This window comes from Furipterus horrens, unplaced genomic scaffold (genome assembly GCF_987537825.1).
Source record: "Furipterus horrens unplaced genomic scaffold, mFurHor1.1.pri manual_scaffold_6, whole genome shotgun sequence".
NCBI lineage: Eukaryota > Metazoa > Chordata > Mammalia > Chiroptera > Furipteridae > Furipterus > Furipterus horrens.
In genome coordinates, this window is record NW_028327176.1 from 50,223,159 (window position 1) to 50,244,030 (window position 20,872).

The 20,872-nt window shown below is 40.0% G+C and overlaps 1 protein-coding gene across 1 annotated transcript in view; it reads left to right on the forward strand.

Annotated features, from left to right (window-relative positions):
- Nucleotides 1-20,872, forward strand: part of ANTXR1 (ANTXR cell adhesion molecule 1) — a 255,517-nt gene that overhangs the window by 113,426 nt on the left and 121,219 nt on the right. The window contains exons 11-12 of the mRNA XM_090281456.1: nucleotides 12,780-12,849; nucleotides 14,325-14,403. Coding sequence (XP_090137582.1) covers nucleotides 12,780-12,849; nucleotides 14,325-14,403 — 149 coding nt within the window. The remainder of the gene's footprint in view (nucleotides 1-12,779; nucleotides 12,850-14,324; nucleotides 14,404-20,872) is intronic.

The following is a 20,872-nucleotide window of genomic DNA, read 5'->3' on the forward strand; positions in this document are numbered from 1 at the left end:
GCAGGCAAGAAGAGACTGGCAAGAAGTATTTAAGGTGATGAAAAGCAAGGACTTACAACCAAGATTACTCTATCCAGCAAAGCTATCATTTAGAATGGAAAAGCAGATAAAATGCTTCCCAGACAAGGTAAAGCTTAAGGAACTCATCATCACCAAACTATTATTATAGTAAATGTCAAAAGGATTTAGATAAGGAAAAGAAGATCAAAATTATGAACATTAAAATGACAACGAACTCACAACTATCAACAACTGAATCTAAAGACTAAAAACAAAATGCAATTAAGCAATCCAGAATAGGAACAAAATCATAAGATGGGGATCATTTGGAGGGTTATCAGCTTGGAGAAGAAAGAGGGAGAAATGGGGAAATGGTGCAGGGATTAAGAAGCATAATTGGTTTGTACAAAATAGGCATAGGGAAGTTAAGAATATTAAAGGAAAATGTGAAGCCAAAAAACTTATATGCACTACCCAGGGACATGAACTAGGGGTGGGATTGCGGGAGGGAAGCAGGGTACTAGGCAGAGGGGAGCAAAGGGGGAAAAAATTGCAATACTGTAACAACATAATTAATAAAATATACTTAAAAATAAACACATTTAAAGTATGTAAAGAGATAAAACATACGAAAGGAGAACAACATTCAACACGGGCATATTTGCAGAAGAACTTAGTATAAATTCTAGAATTGAAAAAGTTTATTCACCAGAATACAACTTAAGGGATGAATTAAGCAGTGTTATTAGACACAGATGAAGATCAAATACATGATCTGGAAGAGAGATATGAAGAAATCCTACCACCCCAATCAAAGGTCCAGATCCAGATTTTTTTCACCCAAGTTTTACCAAACTTTAAGGGATGGATGGCCAGTATCTGATATGGGTCCAGATATTTTAGCCATAAACATCTGTGCTACAGCATTTTCACTGCAAACATCTTTGCTGCATGACTGTTTGATACACATCTGGCAGACTTAATGTGTCTAAACTGTCAGTTTCATTGTTCATTGGTGAAGTTCTTGTAGTTACTCCCATTTTTATATTATGTATAAACCTTAGCCTTCATGATGGTCTATCCAGTGACAAGTAAACATAGTGGTTTAAAAATAATGGACAATAACAACTACAATGAAGCCAAATTGCATATTACACTAGAAAATGATCACATATCAGTTTGCAATTCCTTCAGTGAACACAATCATCCCTCCCACTCATCAAAATCAAAAGTTTGCCAAGCTATGGCAAATATAAGAGAGGCAGCTACTAATCCACATTCTTCAATAGCGTTAATAGTCAATTAGTTCCTCTCTTAATGAAGTAAGAAATTACAGCCAAAAAAGAAAAAAGAAGAACAAAAGAAAAACTGCTATGCCAAACAAGAAGATGAAACAATAAGCAAAAAGGAGTATAATATTGTGAACAGAAGACTTTGAAGACAATGTATTTTTATTTTTCACAAACCTTTTTGATTTTGCTATCGATTTTTCATTTTTCATTATGTATTTTATAATTTCCCCTTTTCTTTTTTCATTATTTTATCTCTTATGTGAAATTGCTGTGGGTCAGTTAATGTTTGCAAAAAACATGCTTGTGGCAAAAATACCAGACATGAGTACAGGCACTGGAACCAAACGACCCAAGCAAAGAACCCTAGCTCTGTCTTAAAGCTGTGTGACCATGGCATGTCATTGAATATCCTCATGCCTCAATTTCTCTGTTTGTAAAATGAGTATGACAATAATAGTACTTCTGTTGTGAATTGTTATGAGGTTTAATGTGGGAAGTGGAGCAAAGAACAGGACCCGACACACAGTAAACTGTCAATCAGTGTTGGCTGCTGGTGTTAATGTATCATTATCATTATCACTATTATCAAATGGAGCAGCAACTAAGTATTATAAAGACCTCAATTGTCATCAAATTAATATTTAGTTTTAATACACTCCAATGGGACTTTTTAAGTTAACAAAATAATTCTAAAGTTTATATGGAAGAATAAACATTTAAGAACAGCCAAGAAAAATGTGGAAATTTGCCCTAGCTAATTTTAAGATGTATTAAAAAGTCCTAGCCAATTTTAAGATGTATAAAAATAATTGAAACAATGGATGGCTGGTGCCACAAAAGCTTGATCTCCGAGCATTGGAACAGGAAAAGCAAAGTCTATAAACAGAGCCAAACACATGTTAGTTTAGTATAAAATAAAGTAACCTTTCTAATTGGGGGGGGGCATGGAGGGAAGAGCATATTATTCAAAAAATGGTGTTGAGAAAACTGGCTAACCACTTGGAAAAACAATTAAGTTTATTTTTATTTCACACCTTAAATCTAAATGAATTCCAGATGAGAATTTTAAATGTGAATATGAAACCATAAAAGTTCTAGAAGGAAACAAAATATTTACATAATTTACCAGTGGAGAAATACTTTGAAGCATAACACTGAAGGGAGATATCATAAAGGAAAATTTTGATAGTTGGAGTCCATATTTTTAAATTTTTCTGTTACCCTCTCCACAAAACCTCAAGGAAAACAGAACACTGTCAAAATTATTTATAAGACATGTAACAAAGGGCCAATAACCTTCATACATAGATAGCTCTTAAAAAATCAGTAAAAAAAAAAAAAGAATTACCACATCAATGGGTAAAAGCTATGAAAAGGAAATTTATAAGAAAAATAATGGTCACTAAGCACATGAAAAATGCTTCTGTAACCAAGGAAAGGCAAATTAAAATAATCTATCAAACTAACAAAAATTAACAAAAATACAATGTCCAGTATAGGCAAAGATATACGGGAACAAGTGTTTTTTATTCATCATTAGTGAAAGACCATTAAATCTTTTGGAAGTCAATTCTTAAAATGAATCTGCTTTTATACATTTCTGGATTTGTACATTTCTGACTTAGAATTTCATTCACAACTTCATCAAAAGGCAATGATTGGGAATGTTTACAAAGACTTGGCTACAAATGTTCATCATAATATTGCTTATGATAGCAAAAGGAGAGGAGAGCGAAAGAGGGAGGAAGGAAGAAAGGAAAGAAGGAAGGAAGGAAAGAAGGGAGGGAGGGAGGAAGGAAGGGAGGAAAGGAGGAAGGAACCAAAACACCTAAAGGGTAACAACAAATGTTTAAAAATAGATAATTTGTCATATAAATTATGATTTACTCCTAAACAGTTAAATAATGTGGGAAAGACAAATAATTACTGATGTGGGAAAATGTTAATAATGTAGCTTTATGTGTTAAAATAAGTTACAAAAGAGTACCTGTGCTAAGACACCCATCAAAATGTTAATGTATTTACCTCTGAACAAGACCACTCTTAATTTTTACTTTCTTCTTTCTATCTGTGTTTTCTAAGCTTTCTACATCACATGCCTTGTGTAATAAGAAAAAATTACCACAACAGTTATTAAAATTTAATTTAAAAATTGTTGTTAATTATTTAGGCCTAGCATACATCTTAAGTTAGCATTTGGTTGGTTCTCCATTGACCAGGCTGAACTTGCTCCTGGCCAAGAAAATCTCTTGGAAATCTTCACACAAACTTTATTTATTCTGGCTGCACTTTTCCTACTCCAGTATTCAGTGTATTGTGCCCAGAAAAGATCCCCTTTCAGTTGGAAATCCATTTGTGGAGAGATTAGAATACTAAAAAGGAGACACTGGGGTATGAGCTGAGAAATGATCCATTTTAATGAACAGTAAATTTTAAAAAGTGGACTTTTTACTAATGCAATAATGAAAAACATGCTAGACTATCCTGGTGTTGTATGGAGATGTATGAAGTACGATGATAAACAAAAGAAACTGATTTTTAACAAACTCACTAAAATATAGTGAGATAACAGTTTCTTGGATTTATAGACACATTCCTTTTCTGATGCAAAATTTTATTTCCCAGCTTGATCTCCAGCTATATTCGCTAGGCATGGCTCTGGTTTACTCTGTGTTCCATCTCAAAGGCTGAAACTTTGCCCCCTTTGAAGATAGTTTTTCAAACTGAGCATTAGTCATGAAGGCAGTTTTAAGAGTTCCAAAGAGCAGCTTAGCTTCCCAGGGGGACGAGAGGCAACACTCACTCAAATGTAGAAGTTCCTGTGTGTTTGTTTTTTAAAATCTGCCCAATTATCCAAAAACTATACCTTATCTTAGAAAACATCTGGGCCCTGGCTGCTGTGGGCACCCTAAGGAGATCATTGAAGTGCACCTACGGTGGCAGATGGGGGAGCAGGGGGCAGAGGGAAGGAGAACATAAAAGTTCCCAACAAAAGCCTATTGTTTCATTTCTCACTGCAATTCGGAGGCAACCCTGGGACTCTGATGTCATATGAAGGTGATGGGATGTCACTGTCCAATTCAGAATGAAGAGACACTTGGAACACCTCATCTTGTGGTTCTTATTTGGACCCCACATCGGAATCACCAAGGAGCTTCATCCCAGTAATAGCAGCCACTGATTGAGGAGCACCGACCCTGTACCCTCCCCCATCTATCTCATTCCATCCTCAAAACAGCCCGGTGAAGAAGGAGTTATTTGTACCCCTGTTTTGCTGACAAGGGAACTGAATATTACAGAGATGAAGTGCCCAAGGTCACCCAGATGGCCAGAGGTAGAAGCCATTTGGACCCCAAACAATCTACTCCCAAGGCTATTGACTTCTTTACATTGCTTCCAAAACACAGATCCACACAGATCCTTGGGTCCCTTGACCCTGAATACCCATGTCACTCTGAGCTCTGGTTTCCCACCAGCCCCCCTTATTTTGCAGAGAGGAACCTTAGCCCACAAAGATTTAGCTACTTGCCCAAGGTCACAGAACACATTAGAGTAGACTTGAATCCAAATTCAAGAAAAAGGCACTGGACCAGGGAAGGAAGAGTCCCAGCCCACACTGACTTTATGTCAGTGCGTGCAGCTGCCTGGTGGGGCTCCTCTTCTGAATAACCCCTCTCTCTTCAACTCCAGGAGCTTTTCTTTTATCTGGTGGTGTTTCCCCTCTGCCTCTCCTTTCAGAGGGAGCTCCGGCTTTGCTCAGTCATTTCTGAAGTGGCTTCGCATGAGATTGTGTTAGTTCATGTTCCTGTCCTTCAGGCCCAGACAAAAATATAGATAAGTGAAAACTTATTGCAGTTTTGCTTGGTCAGCAAAAGCCCCAATGATCTGGGAAGGAGCAGGGATAAAAGGGGAGTTGCCACCAGAGGTAGTTAGGGGTGAAGATTTTCCCTTGGGAGCAGAAGACTTCCTTCCAGGCAGTGAGTTTATAACATTCAAAGTTAGCTGCAGCAGTACCTGGTAGATGGTCACTCTTGATGTTGCTCCTGCTCTATCAAGTGTGCAATTGCCTCTAAGCTAAAATTGTAAGCTACATGTGGACTCTGGCAAGCAATGCACTTGTTTGAGGCGTGGTTGGAGGAGAGATTTGCTTGTGAACTTCCCTGGAACTTCCTTTTCCCCAGCCCTGACGTCCTGACAGGGAAAGCTGAATGCCCCTGTACTTCTGTGCCACACGGCTGGACTTCCAAGGACCACTCCTTTCCTCATGCAGTACTGCTTCTGTATCAGTTCAGTAGGCTGGTGGAGCAGAACAGAGATGGACCAGACTCATGGGAACCTCAGCCAAGACAGAATAACAATCTGTGCCCCCTTAAAACAGACGTTCTTCAAATATTTGCTCTACATTCATTTAGAAGAAAAGTTGGGTGCTGCTGAGGGAACAGGAGAAAAAGGGTGCTACCTGGGGTTTCCTTATCCATGCAATTCAGCTCTGGCCCCTGACGCCCATCCCACAGCAACTTAGAGACATCCACTGATACTAGAGTGTGTACACGGGGTCTCCATCTCACCTCTCCTCTTAGATTCTGTGGAGGCTTGTGTTCTTTAAGAGCATTCAGTGTTTGCCTAATTCACCATCATGGTTGTGTGGAAGGTTTTAGTCATTTTTGTAGACTCACCCCTCAATCCCAATTCCAAAGGTAAAATCCTTCCAAATCTAATTGTGCACAGCTGCAAGAGTTTGTGTGTCAGGAGACAAATACCTTGTGCATGAATCCTGATTGTCTTCAACCAAGTAAAAACAAAGCTTTAAAAAATATATTTATTCTTAGTAAATTGCAGCTGTCTTGAGTGTACCACTTATTCTGACCTCAAGCTTACAAAAATTTTTAAAGGTTGATGTTTTGCTTAGAAGATAATTTGTAAGTTTTATAAATGTCAACAGTCAAGAATTTCTTGGTGTAGATTTACTGAGAGGATAAAGCATTTTGCAAGAGCCCTGAGCCCCATCACCTTTGTTTAGTTCCCTTGCCATACCTAAAAGTGCCCTTATTAGCTTCAGATAGAAGTGAAGGCCAAATACCATGACATTTTGTGTAATATAATTCTAATATGTAATATATATATATATGAAAAAAATCTGAATAGTGTACTCCAAAGCATTAACAATGTTTATCATAGGAAGTTAGGATTACCAAGGATTTTCATTTCTTTTTGTATACTTCTCAGTATTTCTCAGAATTCTCAAACTAAACATGTATTACTTGTATAATTAATTAAAATAACAGAAACCATGAGAGGCCATATTAGTTGTACTGAGGATCAGTCCTAAAAGCTGGTGTGCCCAGAACCATGGGGGTCATAACCTTGTGTGGGTTCAGGGAATGTGTAGACCCCCAAAAGACAATCCAATGCCTGGCAGGGCTGCTGGATCCCATCCCTGTGCTCCTCTGGGAATAGACTCATGGTCTCTCACCTTTTCCTTTCTCTCCTGGGGCCATGATGTTATTCTGATACTCATGTACACAGTGACCAAGACAACCCACTTCATTTTCTTCTAAGACTGTGCTCTGCTGAGTCCTATATTGCTATTTGTAGGTAAGATGTTGTGACTCTACAGCCTTCCCCACAGCAGCTCAGAACCTCAGCAGCAATCAAAGCACCACTTCTGGAGTGCCCCATTTCAGTTATAAAGTTCCACCAAGCAGAGTGGCTCAGGTGCTATGCCACCTATCTAGGCAAACCTAGACCCATCGAGGCTCACATGGAGCAATTTACCAAGAAACACTGTTCCATACTCCAAACACGTGTCTTCCAATGGCTCTTGAGCTGTTATGCCCTCTCTCTTTTCTACCCATCATCCTATAATACCTCTGAATTTTCCTGAACATTCTACTAGTACCATGATGGCTGTGAACCACCCTAATATATATAGGACCCTCTACAAAGGGCCAAAGAAAGATATAAAGCCATGATAGCCATTATAACAGGACTTCTAACCTTGGCACTCTCAAAATTTTGGCCAGATAACTCTTTGCTGGGGGGAGACGGATGCCCTGTGCGTTGAAGGATATTTAACACAATGCCTAGTGTCTATTCACTAAATACCAATAGCCTCCTCCCCAGTTTCACAACCAAAACTGTTTCAGACATTGCCAGTTGTCCCCTGAGGAATAAAGTCACCCACATTTGAGAACTACTGCACTATATACATGTCCACAGATCCTTCTGTAGATAGATGACTTTCTTCTTATTACACCTATACTATATAGTTCTGACACAACCCAGTTGAGAAGTTGCAAGACCTACTCAGTTTGCACACATTCTTATCTTGTGTTTTACAGATGCTTTAGGCAATGAGCCCAACTTTAGTAATAACAGTTGACATATGTCAAGTGCTTATTAAGTGTTAACCATTTGGTCATATCACTGCATTAAAACTTATAACCACCTATGAAATTAGTATTGTTCCCATCTTACAGGTGAGAGCTCTGGGTTATGGATGGTTACATAGCCAGTGAGTGACAGAGCTGTTATGGGACTCCAGAGCCCAGGCTCTTAATATACTCACTGTTCTTCATCCTTTTTTACAATCTGCCTCAGAGAACAAGAAGGGAAACCAAAAGACATATCCCTGATACTTAAAACAAACAGGAACTGGTGAAATACTTAGGTATAGGCCAGGGAACTTACCTGGAACCTGTTTGCCAAGCTTATCACCTAATCTCATAGTCAGTAGCCAGTGAGGGCTTCTAATGAAACTGTGCAACAAATCCAGGTCAGAATGGGGTGGGTAGGTGTGGGTCCTATCTAAGGAAAGGGATGGTGGCCAGCTTGGTTCTGCCATGTTATAAGCATCCCTCCGGCTTCGGCTGGTCATGAGAGGACATTGCAATAGCTATGCAATGTTCTAAGCATTGTTCACAACTTAGCTCCACTTACCTGCCCTGCACTACCATCTCTTCCCATTCTGTTTTGGCTCTTGTTGCTTGTTCTAAACTCAGAAACATTCTTCAACCTTTCCAAGTAGAAATCACTCTCTCCACTTTCAAAATCTCTGCTTTGTCCCCCGATGTAGAGTTTAATGTCTTCTAATGAAAACATCCACAGGCTTATTATCTCACCATCTATGAAAATCTTCCAGCCCAGGACCTGGCACATAGTACATACCCAGTAAGTGTTAGTTAATTTCTACTGTAAGCAATAGATCCCTTTTAGCTTTACAGTAAACCCCCACATTTGTGAATTGTCATTGTAGGAGCCCCGGCAGGGAAATCACCACTTCTTTTCTGGCTGAGTCTCCAGAAAGCTCAACCAACCTGGAGGCTTGCTGAATAGCATTTTATTTCCAGTTTTTGTACAGTATTTGAAAAGCATAACTTTTTTTGTAAAGCTGGCTACTTTTGAAGTCAGTGGAAAGGTAGAAACATCCAGCCTAACCCTAGACTATCTGTTCTCATCCAGAGATACGTTCCCAAACCAGCTGATAATTTGGTGCTGAACAGTTATCCTTGGCTCAGGGATGCTGTGCAAATGCTCCCTCGACCCGGGGGAGATGGGCAGAAAAACAGGGTGAGCTCATTTAGTCCCTAACCTCCACTAGCTTGTTCACAGTAGGAATGTAAACTCTATTTTGGAGCTTACATCAGCCTTTGGAGGGTTTCAACAAGCTCCCCCAGATAACACTAAGGGTTATTTTTCTTTTCCTTTTGGTCAGAAATAAATATTTATGCCAAGAAAAGATTGCCAAGACTTGGAAAGTATTTGAATTATTTAATCAGCCCTATAAAAGGATTCACTGTGATTGGTGTTTGAATTGGCTAATGTATTTTAATCCTGGTTTTATCCCAAATCCATTAGACAGTCACCACTGCATTGAAGAATTCTGGGAACTTCTTTACCAGTCTGAAAAGAATTACATTGATCCAAGGTCAAAACCTGGGAATGTACACACATGACTGGTTCTGGAATATGGGTTCATTATAGTAGATAAAGGCCTGAACATTCTCACAAAGCTTTTTAACCCTGGTCCCCTCTCATGGAAGACATGCCTCCTACTCTTATCCCTGTTTGCCCTTAGAGACTTTTGACCATTTGCCTCCAAAGTGGTCAGGTATAAATAGACTCAACTCTAGGGCGCCTCAGACAACATCATAAAACAAGCTGTGACATTGAGACAATACAAAATGCTAATTAGTTTAAATTACATCTATTAAAAACACTATCTGGGTTGACCTTGGGCAAGTTGTTTCAACAAAACCTGGATTTGAATTCCAACTTTGACATTTACTACTGACTCAATTAACTAACCTCTCAGAGGCTGAGTTTCCCGAAATATAAATAATAAAAAAATAATGAGATTATGGGTATATAGTGTTAGACAAAATCAGTATAGATAATATATATATGGATGTGTTTGTATATGGTGTGTATATATGTACACATGCATTCACTAAAATTTTTATTTCCTAAGAATTTGTAATGCCTAAAAAGATGTTAGTTTAATATAGTAAGTAATTAAGCAATCAGAGATTCTGAAAATTGTAATGTTTAATTCCTTTGATTTTAAAGCACACATTCACATAGACTATTTTAAAGGTGTGGATGTTCATGTAATGATGTGGAATAATATTTACTGAATATTTATTAAATGCCAAATAACGTGGTCTGTATTTTCATGCACTCTTATTTATTCCCCACACAACCCTGTGCAATGATGTCATTATGGCAGTTTACAGATGAAGAACTTGTCCCCAGTCACTCACTAGTAAGAAGACCTGGGATTTGAACCTGGATCTGCTTGACTCTGAAGTCTATCCTGCTTTGTTCTGTGCCTTCTGCACTCATTCTCAGGGATGCCCAGCTCTCAAACTTGGGGTGTTTGGCAGTTTGGCATAATGACGTTCATTGTTTCCCCCAAGTCCTTATTTAAATCAAACTCTGTTTGATTATCAGACTCTTGTAGACAAATGCTTTAGATTAACCTGTTGTGAGTATTCACTGAATTCTGAATATCTTCGGTAAAAAGCAAATTTATATTTAAACAGCATCTAAAAATTCCCTTAACTTCTGGTTTCAAACTCCTTCCCCTCCCTAATTTCCTCCCAGTTGCACACAAGCCACGCGGCTGGTCTTAGCTTCTGGTCCCTGTCTCTCCTGCCTACTCAGTGCTAACGTCCAGTGGAATGGCTGCCTGGTGGATAGAGGAGCTCAGGCCTCCGCTGTCATTGGAGTGGATCATGGCCCCATAACATCACAACACCACCGGCTTTGGCAGACGTAGCAGTGAGGTTGCCTGGCACCTAAACCAAATGTGGCCCAGTGAAGAGGAAGGCTTTCTGCCTTGCTTCCCAAGTGGACGTTCCAAGAAGGAATCAAATGATCTGCATTATGGAAACCAAATGGCTCTTCTTTGTTTAGAGAGATGGGGAGGAGGGGAGGAAACAGTCACTCATTTTTGTGGTAAAGTGAAAACAGCCTCCAAACCAAACAATCCCTCTCCAAGCAGAAAATGCCAGCTCCCCAGAGCGGGCCCATAGCCTCAGAGGCTGATAAACCAGTGGAAGGCTGTGTCAAGCCTGTCCTACATACAGCCTCAGCAAAGTCCTCAGTCCTCCCAGCCAGGTTTTCCTCTGCTTTGCTCCAGAATCATTTAGAATCCCAGGCAGGAAAAGACATAAAAGGAGGGAAAAAAGATGTGTCTATCTGACTAGGCCAATCTCATCCTTTTCCTCCTTTCCAGTTGGGATGGAAGGAAGGGAGAGGAGCTGTGCAGTGAAAGCCCCAGAAGTGAGCATGGGCACACACACAGCATGTGGGCTCACTGGGCCCTGGAGTGTCCCTGGCATGTCACTGCAGTGCACTGATTCAGGGGGAAGTCCTTGATGTGACCCAGCTCTTCTCATAGAATGCAGCCAGGAATCCCAAGGCCTGCTATGGCTGCTCCATGGCTCTGTGGGCAGGCTCCATGGGCAGCAATCCACACTTCCAGGTATTACTAGCCATGGCCCAGAGAAAATAAATAGAGGTTCTAGTAAGCCATGCCCATCACAATTTGGGTTTATTCTCTAACACAAACCTTTCCTGGAATGGAGAGGTTCTTGGCAAGGAAAGAATAATGGAGAATTTAATTCTAGTCCTGGCTTTGCCTCTGACTTGCTGTGCTACCATTCATCACTATTGCTCCTGAGCCTTCATTTTGCATCTGGAAAATGAGCCTAACTGTCTCAGTTCACAAGGTCATTGTGAGAAGGAGATAAAGCAGGACTCTTATCAAGTGATGGCAACCAGACTGCCTAGATTTGGATCCAAACTCCCCTTTGTAACATTGGGCAAGTTTCTTCATCTTTCTCTGTCTGTTCTTGCCTTTAACATGAAGGGAAATAATATTCTTCCTAGAGCACTCTAGAAGATTAAATTCGGTTGGTCCTCTTAGAGAGCACCAACACACAGCCTGACCCGAGGAATATCACTGTCATTATTGCTATCACAGATGAGAAAATACCTTAAAAATAATAATGGTCAGTTCAGGCACTGGGTGATCTGCCACTGCTATTTTAAGAGTCATAATTTTATTTAACATACCCTCACTATTCTGGCAACATTCCATAATCGTGGAATGTCCAATAGCCTCCAGTTTCTCTTAGAAAAAAATCCCCAAAGCCCCACCATGGCCTACAAGGCCTCGGTCATTGGACCCTGCTGTCTTTTCCAGCCTCAGGCTGAGACATTATCTCACTCCAATTCAACAGCCTTGTTAGCCCTCTTTTAGCTCTCCAAAGATCTGGGTTCCTTCCTGCCCACAGCAAGTTTTTCTCCAAAAACCTGCAACATTCTTTTCATGGCTAGTAGACCTATTCCCAAATCCCTCAGTCTAACTCAAATAACTTAGACCAAACTTCCTATATTGATCTTTTCGAATCCTATATATGTCCTACCCTGGAACATACTTTTGGTGTGCTCTGTCTTTACTCATGCCATCCCTCCCACCAGAAATGCCTCTTTCCCATCTCTCCCATGACGTACAGCTCAAGTTTGTGTTCTCTGTGACCTCACAACATCACCCACCTAAAGGCAGTTCTCTGTCTTCTGAAACCAGATGTTATTTTGGCTCAGTCGCTTCTTATGTTCATCAGCGAACTTTTTCCATGAATATGGCTTTTCTCTCAAATTAGACTTAGATCTGAAGCTCCCTGAGGACCAGTCTAATATTTTCTTATTTCTCCTAGTTACATCTGGTCTATGGAAAGAACTTAGTCTCTGTTTGCTCACTGACTGATTTAGCTGGACATACAGGGTTGAGAGCTAGTATTCAGGCAGGTGACCTTGAGTTCACTCCAGTGAATTTCCAGCTCAATATGAGTTTCTATTTCAGAGAGTTACTGCTTTTCTAGTGTCTTGCAAGACTTGGCTAATGGTGTTTAGGAGTGACTGAGTTTGAAGTTATAAATTTGTCTTGCTCCTCTTAACCCAGTGACTTCCTTTTTACAGATGAGAAGCCCTTTGCTGTGGAAGATACTTATTTGCTATGTCCAGCACCAATCTTAAAAGAAGTTGGCATGTAAGTTTCCACCAACAGCTGAACCTGGGGGAGGAGGTAGAGGAAATAAAGGAAAAAGAAAGAAGTGTCTCTCTTCATTGTCATAATGGGGACTCCTCCAAGGAATGCTGTGAATGATACTTACAATGAGCCAGGCACCAGAATAAATATTTTCCAAAGGGTATCTCACTCCATCCTCCCAAGTCCCCCACAAACAAAGTCCCCATATCTTTGCAGTTTTACAAATGTGGAATTTGTGGCTGAGAGAATTTAAGTAGCTTGCCCAAGGTCACACAGCAGTAAGTGAAAGAGTTTTGGCTCAGACCAAGGTCTGTCTTGCTTAATCACAGCTACATTCCAAGAAAGCTCTCACACTTGCCAAAGCACTCTCACACATTACCTTGCTCTGTCATCATAATTGCCTTGCCAGGTGATTATCGCCGCCTTAGAGATAAGGAAGTTTGGAAGGCCTAATGGGTCCACCTACAATTCAAGGCCCAGATTCAGACCATTAGAGGACATACTCAGTGCTGCCTCCTCTGCAACTCTGCAGAGCATACGGTATTCACCCAGATGGCAGGAAGTTCCTGGGGAACAAGTCATGATGGTGAAACATAATAAGTGCTAGTGAAATGTGATTTAAAAAAATAGTTGCCAGAAAAAAAAGAGAGAGAGAGAGAGAGAGAGACTGAGCACCCTGAACAGGAAAAGAAATACGTGGGGAACCAGAGAAGCAATGTTTGTGAGAGAAGACAAACTAGCCTCTTGGTAACCATGTCTATAACAGGCTAAAGATAGAATAGTGGCTTTAAGGGAAAAATGCTGAACTGGTTCATCTGACTTCTGCTTCCAATCATTTATTCAAATTGTAAGCCTCCAACTCTGATTGCCTAACATTGGCCTGTGATTCCGCTGAATCCGATAACTACCCCCATGCCCAACCTGCAAAATGCAAACGAAATGCAAGCTCATGTTTCCGTGAGTCTCACAGATGAGAGGAGGTAGAAGGCAAATTAGTTCATCTATTACTGCACATCTGAGTTTGCTGGCTAGTAACAAAGCTGCCCTCACCAGAATCAGATGGCTAAGAATCCAGATAATGACAACAGAGCATTAAGTTTATAACATGATCAATTTAGTCCCACTGATTTGGATCCTTTTTAAAGAATCCTTCATCTTACTACAGTGTGACAAGTAAATTAAATGAAAGCAGGCTTTGCCCATTCAGTGCAATTTGCTGCAGTGCAAGAAGGCCTGAATGCCCTGCCCTGATATGCCTGCCAAGAATATCCTGACATCTCCCTGGAATGTTAGAGGTGGAGGGGCCCTAGAAACCATGCTCCACATTTTGCAAAGGAGACAGCTCAGGCCCCCAGGGTAAGAGACTACAGTCTCAAGGGTAATTATGAAGAGAACTTACAGGGAACCAATGTGTCCAGCTCTTGGCCCCATGTACACCATGTTGAGTGCCTCTGGTTCCCTTGTTGTCTTTGCAGGAAAGCCGCACTCCAGGTCAGCATGAATGATGGCCTGTCTTTCATCTCCAGTTCTGTCATAATCACCACTACACACTGTGTAAGTCATCACCTTTCCTTTTTCCAAAGACTTCCTTGTCATTCCCATCTTTCTGGGAAGTTATCTGGTTTGCATTCTGTTTACTGAGCTTTCATCCTGACACTGCTGGGCAAGCCATGGGCTGGGCGAGGGGTGTGCTGCGCCCTGGAGTATATCAGAAATGCCCGTGTTCAGCTTCCCCAGAATCCCCATTTCTGTGACTGTGGGTGAGACCTGAACCCACTGGTGTGACTAGATGGCAAGGCAGGCCAGCGTCTGTGCAGCGCTGAGGGGGGATATCTGGATGGAGTGGGATTAGGAGAAAATGCACAGAAAGAAATTGGAGAGCATATGCAGAAGGCTCATGTAGGGGAGTTTTCTCTAAAGGGGGCCAGAAAAATGGGGCAGTAACTGAAGAAAGATGTATGAAGAGCATAAAGAAAGTCTTTTGTTTAGAATGGGAGAACTTGCAGCTCATTTATATGTTTGTGGAAACAACCCAGGAGAAAATGGAAAACTGATGAAGCAGGAAAGAGGGGGAAAGGGCCCTATGCCATAGGGATTGGGAGGCAGCAGTAGGGACTGCATTCTCTCTGCCAGCTCCTCAGATGCCCCTTCTCTGGATCCTGCTATCAGGCACTTTTTGTTTCTGGCTACACATAAAATCACATGGAAAACTTTTTAAAAATATTGATGTCTTGGCTTCATGCCAGACGGATTGAAACAGACTCTGGGGTGGGCCCTAGATCGGCAGTTCCAAGGCTATGGTGGGGCATACTTCAGCCTGTGCAGTTGCTCCCACCCACTGTCAGCATCACAAGAGTTCTGCCCATCAGAGGGCAGTCAGGGCTTGGTTAACTTGTACACAGTCCTCAGCCTCTGACATGGGTGTTTCCAAAAGAACCTTTGTCTAAATATTCAGATTCTATAGCCAAATGCAGTTTACTTTAGATCATTCTAGAGACTTATGTGTTTGATCTGGTGGTAAGCTTAGGCAGATGCTATGATCAATTCCTGGCCAGCCTTTGGAGGATGTGTTGCTAGAACCACTCAGGAATTGAGGTTTGTGTCCTTAATACCATCACGGGTGGAGGAGAGGGAGCAGGCAGCACAGAAGTCATGCAAGATAAATGAGCAGGAAGCCGGGCTTCCTGACGCATAGCACTCTTTCCCAATGCCTGCCTCTCCACCCCTCCCTCACACTTTTCATCCCATGTTAGAAGCAAACCAGTTTTCTTAAAAGCAGTGTAAGCTAGTGCAATGGGTACAGGCAATAGAAAAGTTTTGCTTGACCAAACCAGAGTAGGGTTATCACAAAGAAGTGTCCAAGAAATGTATGTCTCAAGGATCTATCAGTGGAACATCAAATCTGGAGACCAAATATGAAAAGTGTATGCACAAGCAGTGAAATTTCTTCAAATGTACCCTGCCTGATTCTTTTAGAAATTGACCGTTTTGGAACCTGCCAACCTGCAGGAAATGATTAAAATACCCCAAATCTAACAACTTCATTTCAGATTCCTCCCTGCTCTGAATGATCTAACAATTTGGGCCTGTATTTCTCATTTTGTTTGATCATACCAGGGAAAAAGCCATGACCTTGAGGACTCAAGGACAGGGAAATGAGAAGGGGAAACATCTCAGAACCACACCTGTGGTATGGCAGCAACAGGACTACAAATTTAAGTCCTGGGCCTCTAAGCCAGGAAGAAAGGGTGTCCTCTCTAATGGAACAAAAAATGAAAAGAACTCCTGAAAAGTCCCTCTGTATCTTCCCAACTCACTGCAGCCTGCACTTACACCACCCATCTTCATCTGAGTGCATTTCACTAAGTGTTCTGTTCAACCGACCCTTGATTAACACCACCTCATAACAGCTCCTGCATTTTCCCCCTTTTTATTTGAGAATGCTGTATATCTACAGCAAAGTTATAGCCACTCTAATATTTGAGATCCAAATCCATTCATTCATGTAGCCAACAAATGCTCATTGATCACGCACACTGTGCTGGGCACTGCCCTGGCTGCTTGGGATACATCAGAGAACACAAAAGACAGAAATCTCTATCTAGTGGGGAGGGGGTGAGAAAAGAAGGTAGATTATAAATAAGAAACATAATAAATGAATTATGTATTATGTTAAAAGATAATATATTCTATCCAAAAAATAGAGCAAAGTAAGAGGATTTGGTACTTCTTGAGTGAGTATAATATAAATAGGACTATATTGAGAAGATGGCATTTGAGTTGAGACTTGAAAGTTGACTGGGACGCTACGAGGGAAAGATCATACCAAACAGAGAGCCCCAGTGCTTAGACCCCAAGGCCAGATACCTGGTATATTTAAGGAGGAGCAAGACTGATGGTCAGTCACTAGAAGAGAGCAAGTAAGGAGAGCAGTGGCAGTAAGGTTAAAGGATCTTGTGAGAACTTTGGCTCTTGCACAGAGGCACAACATGATCAGCTTTATATTTGAAAGATCATTCTGGCTGCTAGACCAGTCTGTGGAAAGACATTGATGGAATGACTAGTTAGGAGGGTTATGGCAATATTCTAGGCCAAGATGGTGGCAGCTTGACCCAGGAGGGAGCAATGGAGAGGAAGGAAGTGTAATATTTTGAAGACAAAACTAATGGATTTCCCAAAGCATTGGATGTAGGGATTGAGAGGAGAGGAAACAAGAATGGTCCCAAGATGAATTTTGCCAAACATTCAAAGAAGAACTAAAACCTATCTTTCTCAAACTATTCCAAAAAATTCAAGAAGAGAGAAGACTTCCAAGCTCATTTTACAAGGCCAGCATTATCCTAATTCCAAAACCAGATAAAGACACTACAAAGAAAGAAAATTATAGGCCAATATTTCTAAGAAAAATAGATGCTAAAATTCTCAACAAACCAGATCCAACAATACATTAAAAATTTCATACACATAATCAAGTGCAATTTACTCCAGAGTTGCAAGGTTGATACAATATCCTCAAATCAATAAATGTGATATACCATGTAAACAAAATGAAGAATGAAAGTTACAAGGTCATATCAATAGATATAGAAAAAACATTTGATAAAAATTCAGCACCCATTTATGATAAGAACTCTCAGCAAAGTAGGAATAGAGGGATCATACCTTAACATAATAAAGACCGTGTATGGCAAACATCACCTCAACAGGCAAAAACTAAAAGCATTTCCCTTAAGAACAGGAAAAAGAGAGGGATGTCTGCTTTCATCAATCTTATTCAAATAGTATGGGAAGTTCTAGCCACAGCAATCAGGAAGAAGAAGAAATGAAAGGCATCCAAATTGGAAAAGAGGAATTAAAACTCATTATTCACAGATGACATGATACTGTATATAGAAAACCTTAAAGACTCCACCAAAAAACTACTGGAACTGATGAATGAATTCAGTATAGTACCAGGATGCAAAATTAATATTTAGATATTGGTTGCATTTTTATATGCTAATAACAAGCAATCAGAAAGAGAAATTAAGAAAATAATCCCATTTACTATTGCAACAAAAACCTAAGGTACCTAGGAATAAATTTAGCCAAGGAGGTAAAAGACCTAATTTGGAAAATAATAGGATACTGAAGGAAGAAATTGAAGAAGAGACAAATAAGTGAAAGCATGTACCATGTTCATGGATAGGAAGAATTAACATTATTAAAATGTTCATGCTACCCAAAGCAATCTTTAGATTCAGTGCAATTCCTATTAAAATACCATCTAGAACAAATATTTCAGAAATTTATATGGAACTACAAAAGACCTCAAATAGCCTCAACAATCTTGAAAAGAAGAAAAGCTGGAAGTATCACACTACCTGATATCAAGCTATACTACTACAAGGCCATAGTAATCAAAACAGCATGGTACTGGCATAAGAATAGGCACAATGGAACAGAATAGAGAAATCAGAAATAAATCCATGCCTTTATGGTCAATTAATATTTGCCAAAGGAAATAAGAACATACAATGGGGAAAAGACAGTCTCTTCATAAATGGTGTTTGGAAAATTGGACAGATACATGCAAAATAATGAAACTAGACCACCAACTAACACTATGTATAAGTATAAACTCAAAATGCATTAAAGACTTAAATATAAGTTGTAAAACCATAAAAATTGTAGAAGAAAACATAGGCAGTAAAATCTTGGACATTTCTTGTAACAATATTTTTTCTGTTACATCTCCTTGGACAAGGAACAAAGGAAATTAGACTACATCAAACTGTTGGTGGGAATGCAGACTAGTGCAGTCACTGTGGAAAGCAGTGTGGAGATTCCTCAAAAAATTAAAAATGGATCTGCCTTTTAACCCAGTGATCCCAGTTCTGGCAATTTCTCCTAAGGAACCAAAAACATTAATTCGAAAGAACATAATCTCCCCTATGTTCATTGGACCTGGCAAACACTGTGCTAAGTAAAATAAGCCTGTCAGAGAAAGGCAAATACCCATGATTTCACTCATATGTGGAATCTAATGAACAAATTGAACTAACAAGCAAAATAGAGGCAGACTTAGGAGAATTAAGGGGGTAGAGGGATCCAGCCAAAAGGTAAAAAAAATTCACGGACATGGACAACAGTGTGGTGATTGAGGGGGGAGGGGGACATAAGAGGGCTAAATGGAAATGGAAAAAAATACAATAAAAAAATTAAAAAGTACAATGAAGCCAGTCAAATTAATTTTCATATTACATTGTATTTAACTCATATCTAAAATTTTATCATTTCAACATGTAATCAGAATAAATGAGTATTAATTTTTTAAATTCTATTATTATTCTTACATGTTTAAACTTCAGCCACCTTCAAAGTACTCTCTATTTGATGCAATACACCTATCAAGATGTTTTGTTGCACTGCTCAAAACAGTTTTTGAACTCGTTGATTTTGATGCCCGTTAGTGCTTCTGCCATTTTTTGCTTCACCTCTTTCACATCAGCAAAACATTTCTCTCTGAGGACTTTTATCATCCATGGAAACAAAAAAGAAGTCACTGGGGGCAAGATTGGGTGAATAGGGAGAGTGAGGCACAGGGGTCGTGCTGTTTTTGGTCAAAAACTGCTATACACAGTGTGGTACAGGCAGATGTGCTCATAAAATGACCCATCATGAAATGGGCAAACACTTTGAAAGTCTTCAAAAAAACTCACTGAAGTCGAACACAGCCTCCCAGAACAACGCCAAATGGTACACTGGTACAGATGAGTTCCTAAAATACTCACCTAGCTGGGGAAGCCTGCACTACCAGGGGCCTGCCCTCCTGAAGATAATTATGTTTTTATGGATTCTCCATATATATATATATATATATATATATATATATATATACACACACACACACACACACACACATATGTATGTATATATATATATATATATATGGACACAGCAGTATGGTGGTAGTCAGAGGAAGAAGAAGGTAAAGAGCAGATGAGTGGGGATGGAAAGAGACTTTACTTTGGGCGATGGGCACACAATGCAGTATGCAGGTGATGTTTTGTTGAGTTGTACACTTGAAACCTATATTGTTTTGTTAATCAATGACACCCCCAATAAACTCAATTTAAAATAATTAATTAAAATTTTTAGAAAAGAATGGCCCCAAGGGTTTTGGCCTACGTAACTGAAAGGATGGAGTTGCCCTCAGTTGACAGGAAGGAGATTGAAAAGGAAGATTTGGCGTTGAGGGGAAAAATCAGGAGATTGGTTTTGCTGTCAATGAGTTGTGTGGCTTTGACCAAGTTATGTAGCCCCTTTGTACCTCAGTTTTCTAATCTATATAATTTGAATAATAATACTTTACATTCCCTAGCAGTGTTCTGAATATGAAATAAAATATGTGTAAAGTGCATGGCAGAAGGCCTGGCAGGTAGTTAAGTGCTCCATAAATATTAGCTGGAGACTTTCCAAAGAGTTAGCTCCTCATTTCAGTCCTGTTACAACAAAGGGACTCTTCTGAGACAAGATGTATCCTTAGGAGTACGTGTTTATCACTCAGTCAAGTCCAGATGACTAAAGGGGACAAACACAATGTCCAGATTCATCCAAAGGGACATATATTCAAGCATAAAACTCCAGTGCCCAAGAGGCCCTACACAGAAGCTCAAATTGAAAAGACTGAAGCTATCACTGAGCAAAAATAAAGAAGCAGGCACGATGTGTGGTCATCCAAAATATGAAGTAAGGTCTTGGACTTGTGTTTGTTTCTTGGGCAGCAGCTGGTTTGGAGGACAAGGTTTTTAGATCAAAAAAATCCCCTGGGTCTGAGTAAAGAGTTAGTATTGTCAATGCCAGTTGCAACCTGCCCAGTTTCATCAACTGGAACCAAAGTTAATTTTAAAATATGTAGTTGAGCCTTTTCTTTCCTCACTTTATTTGGTGCCCATTTAGACAACTGTGTCACAGTTTTCAAGATTCACAATGAATAACTGTTGCCCCTGCCAGGAGCAGAAATTCCATGAAGTTTTACAGG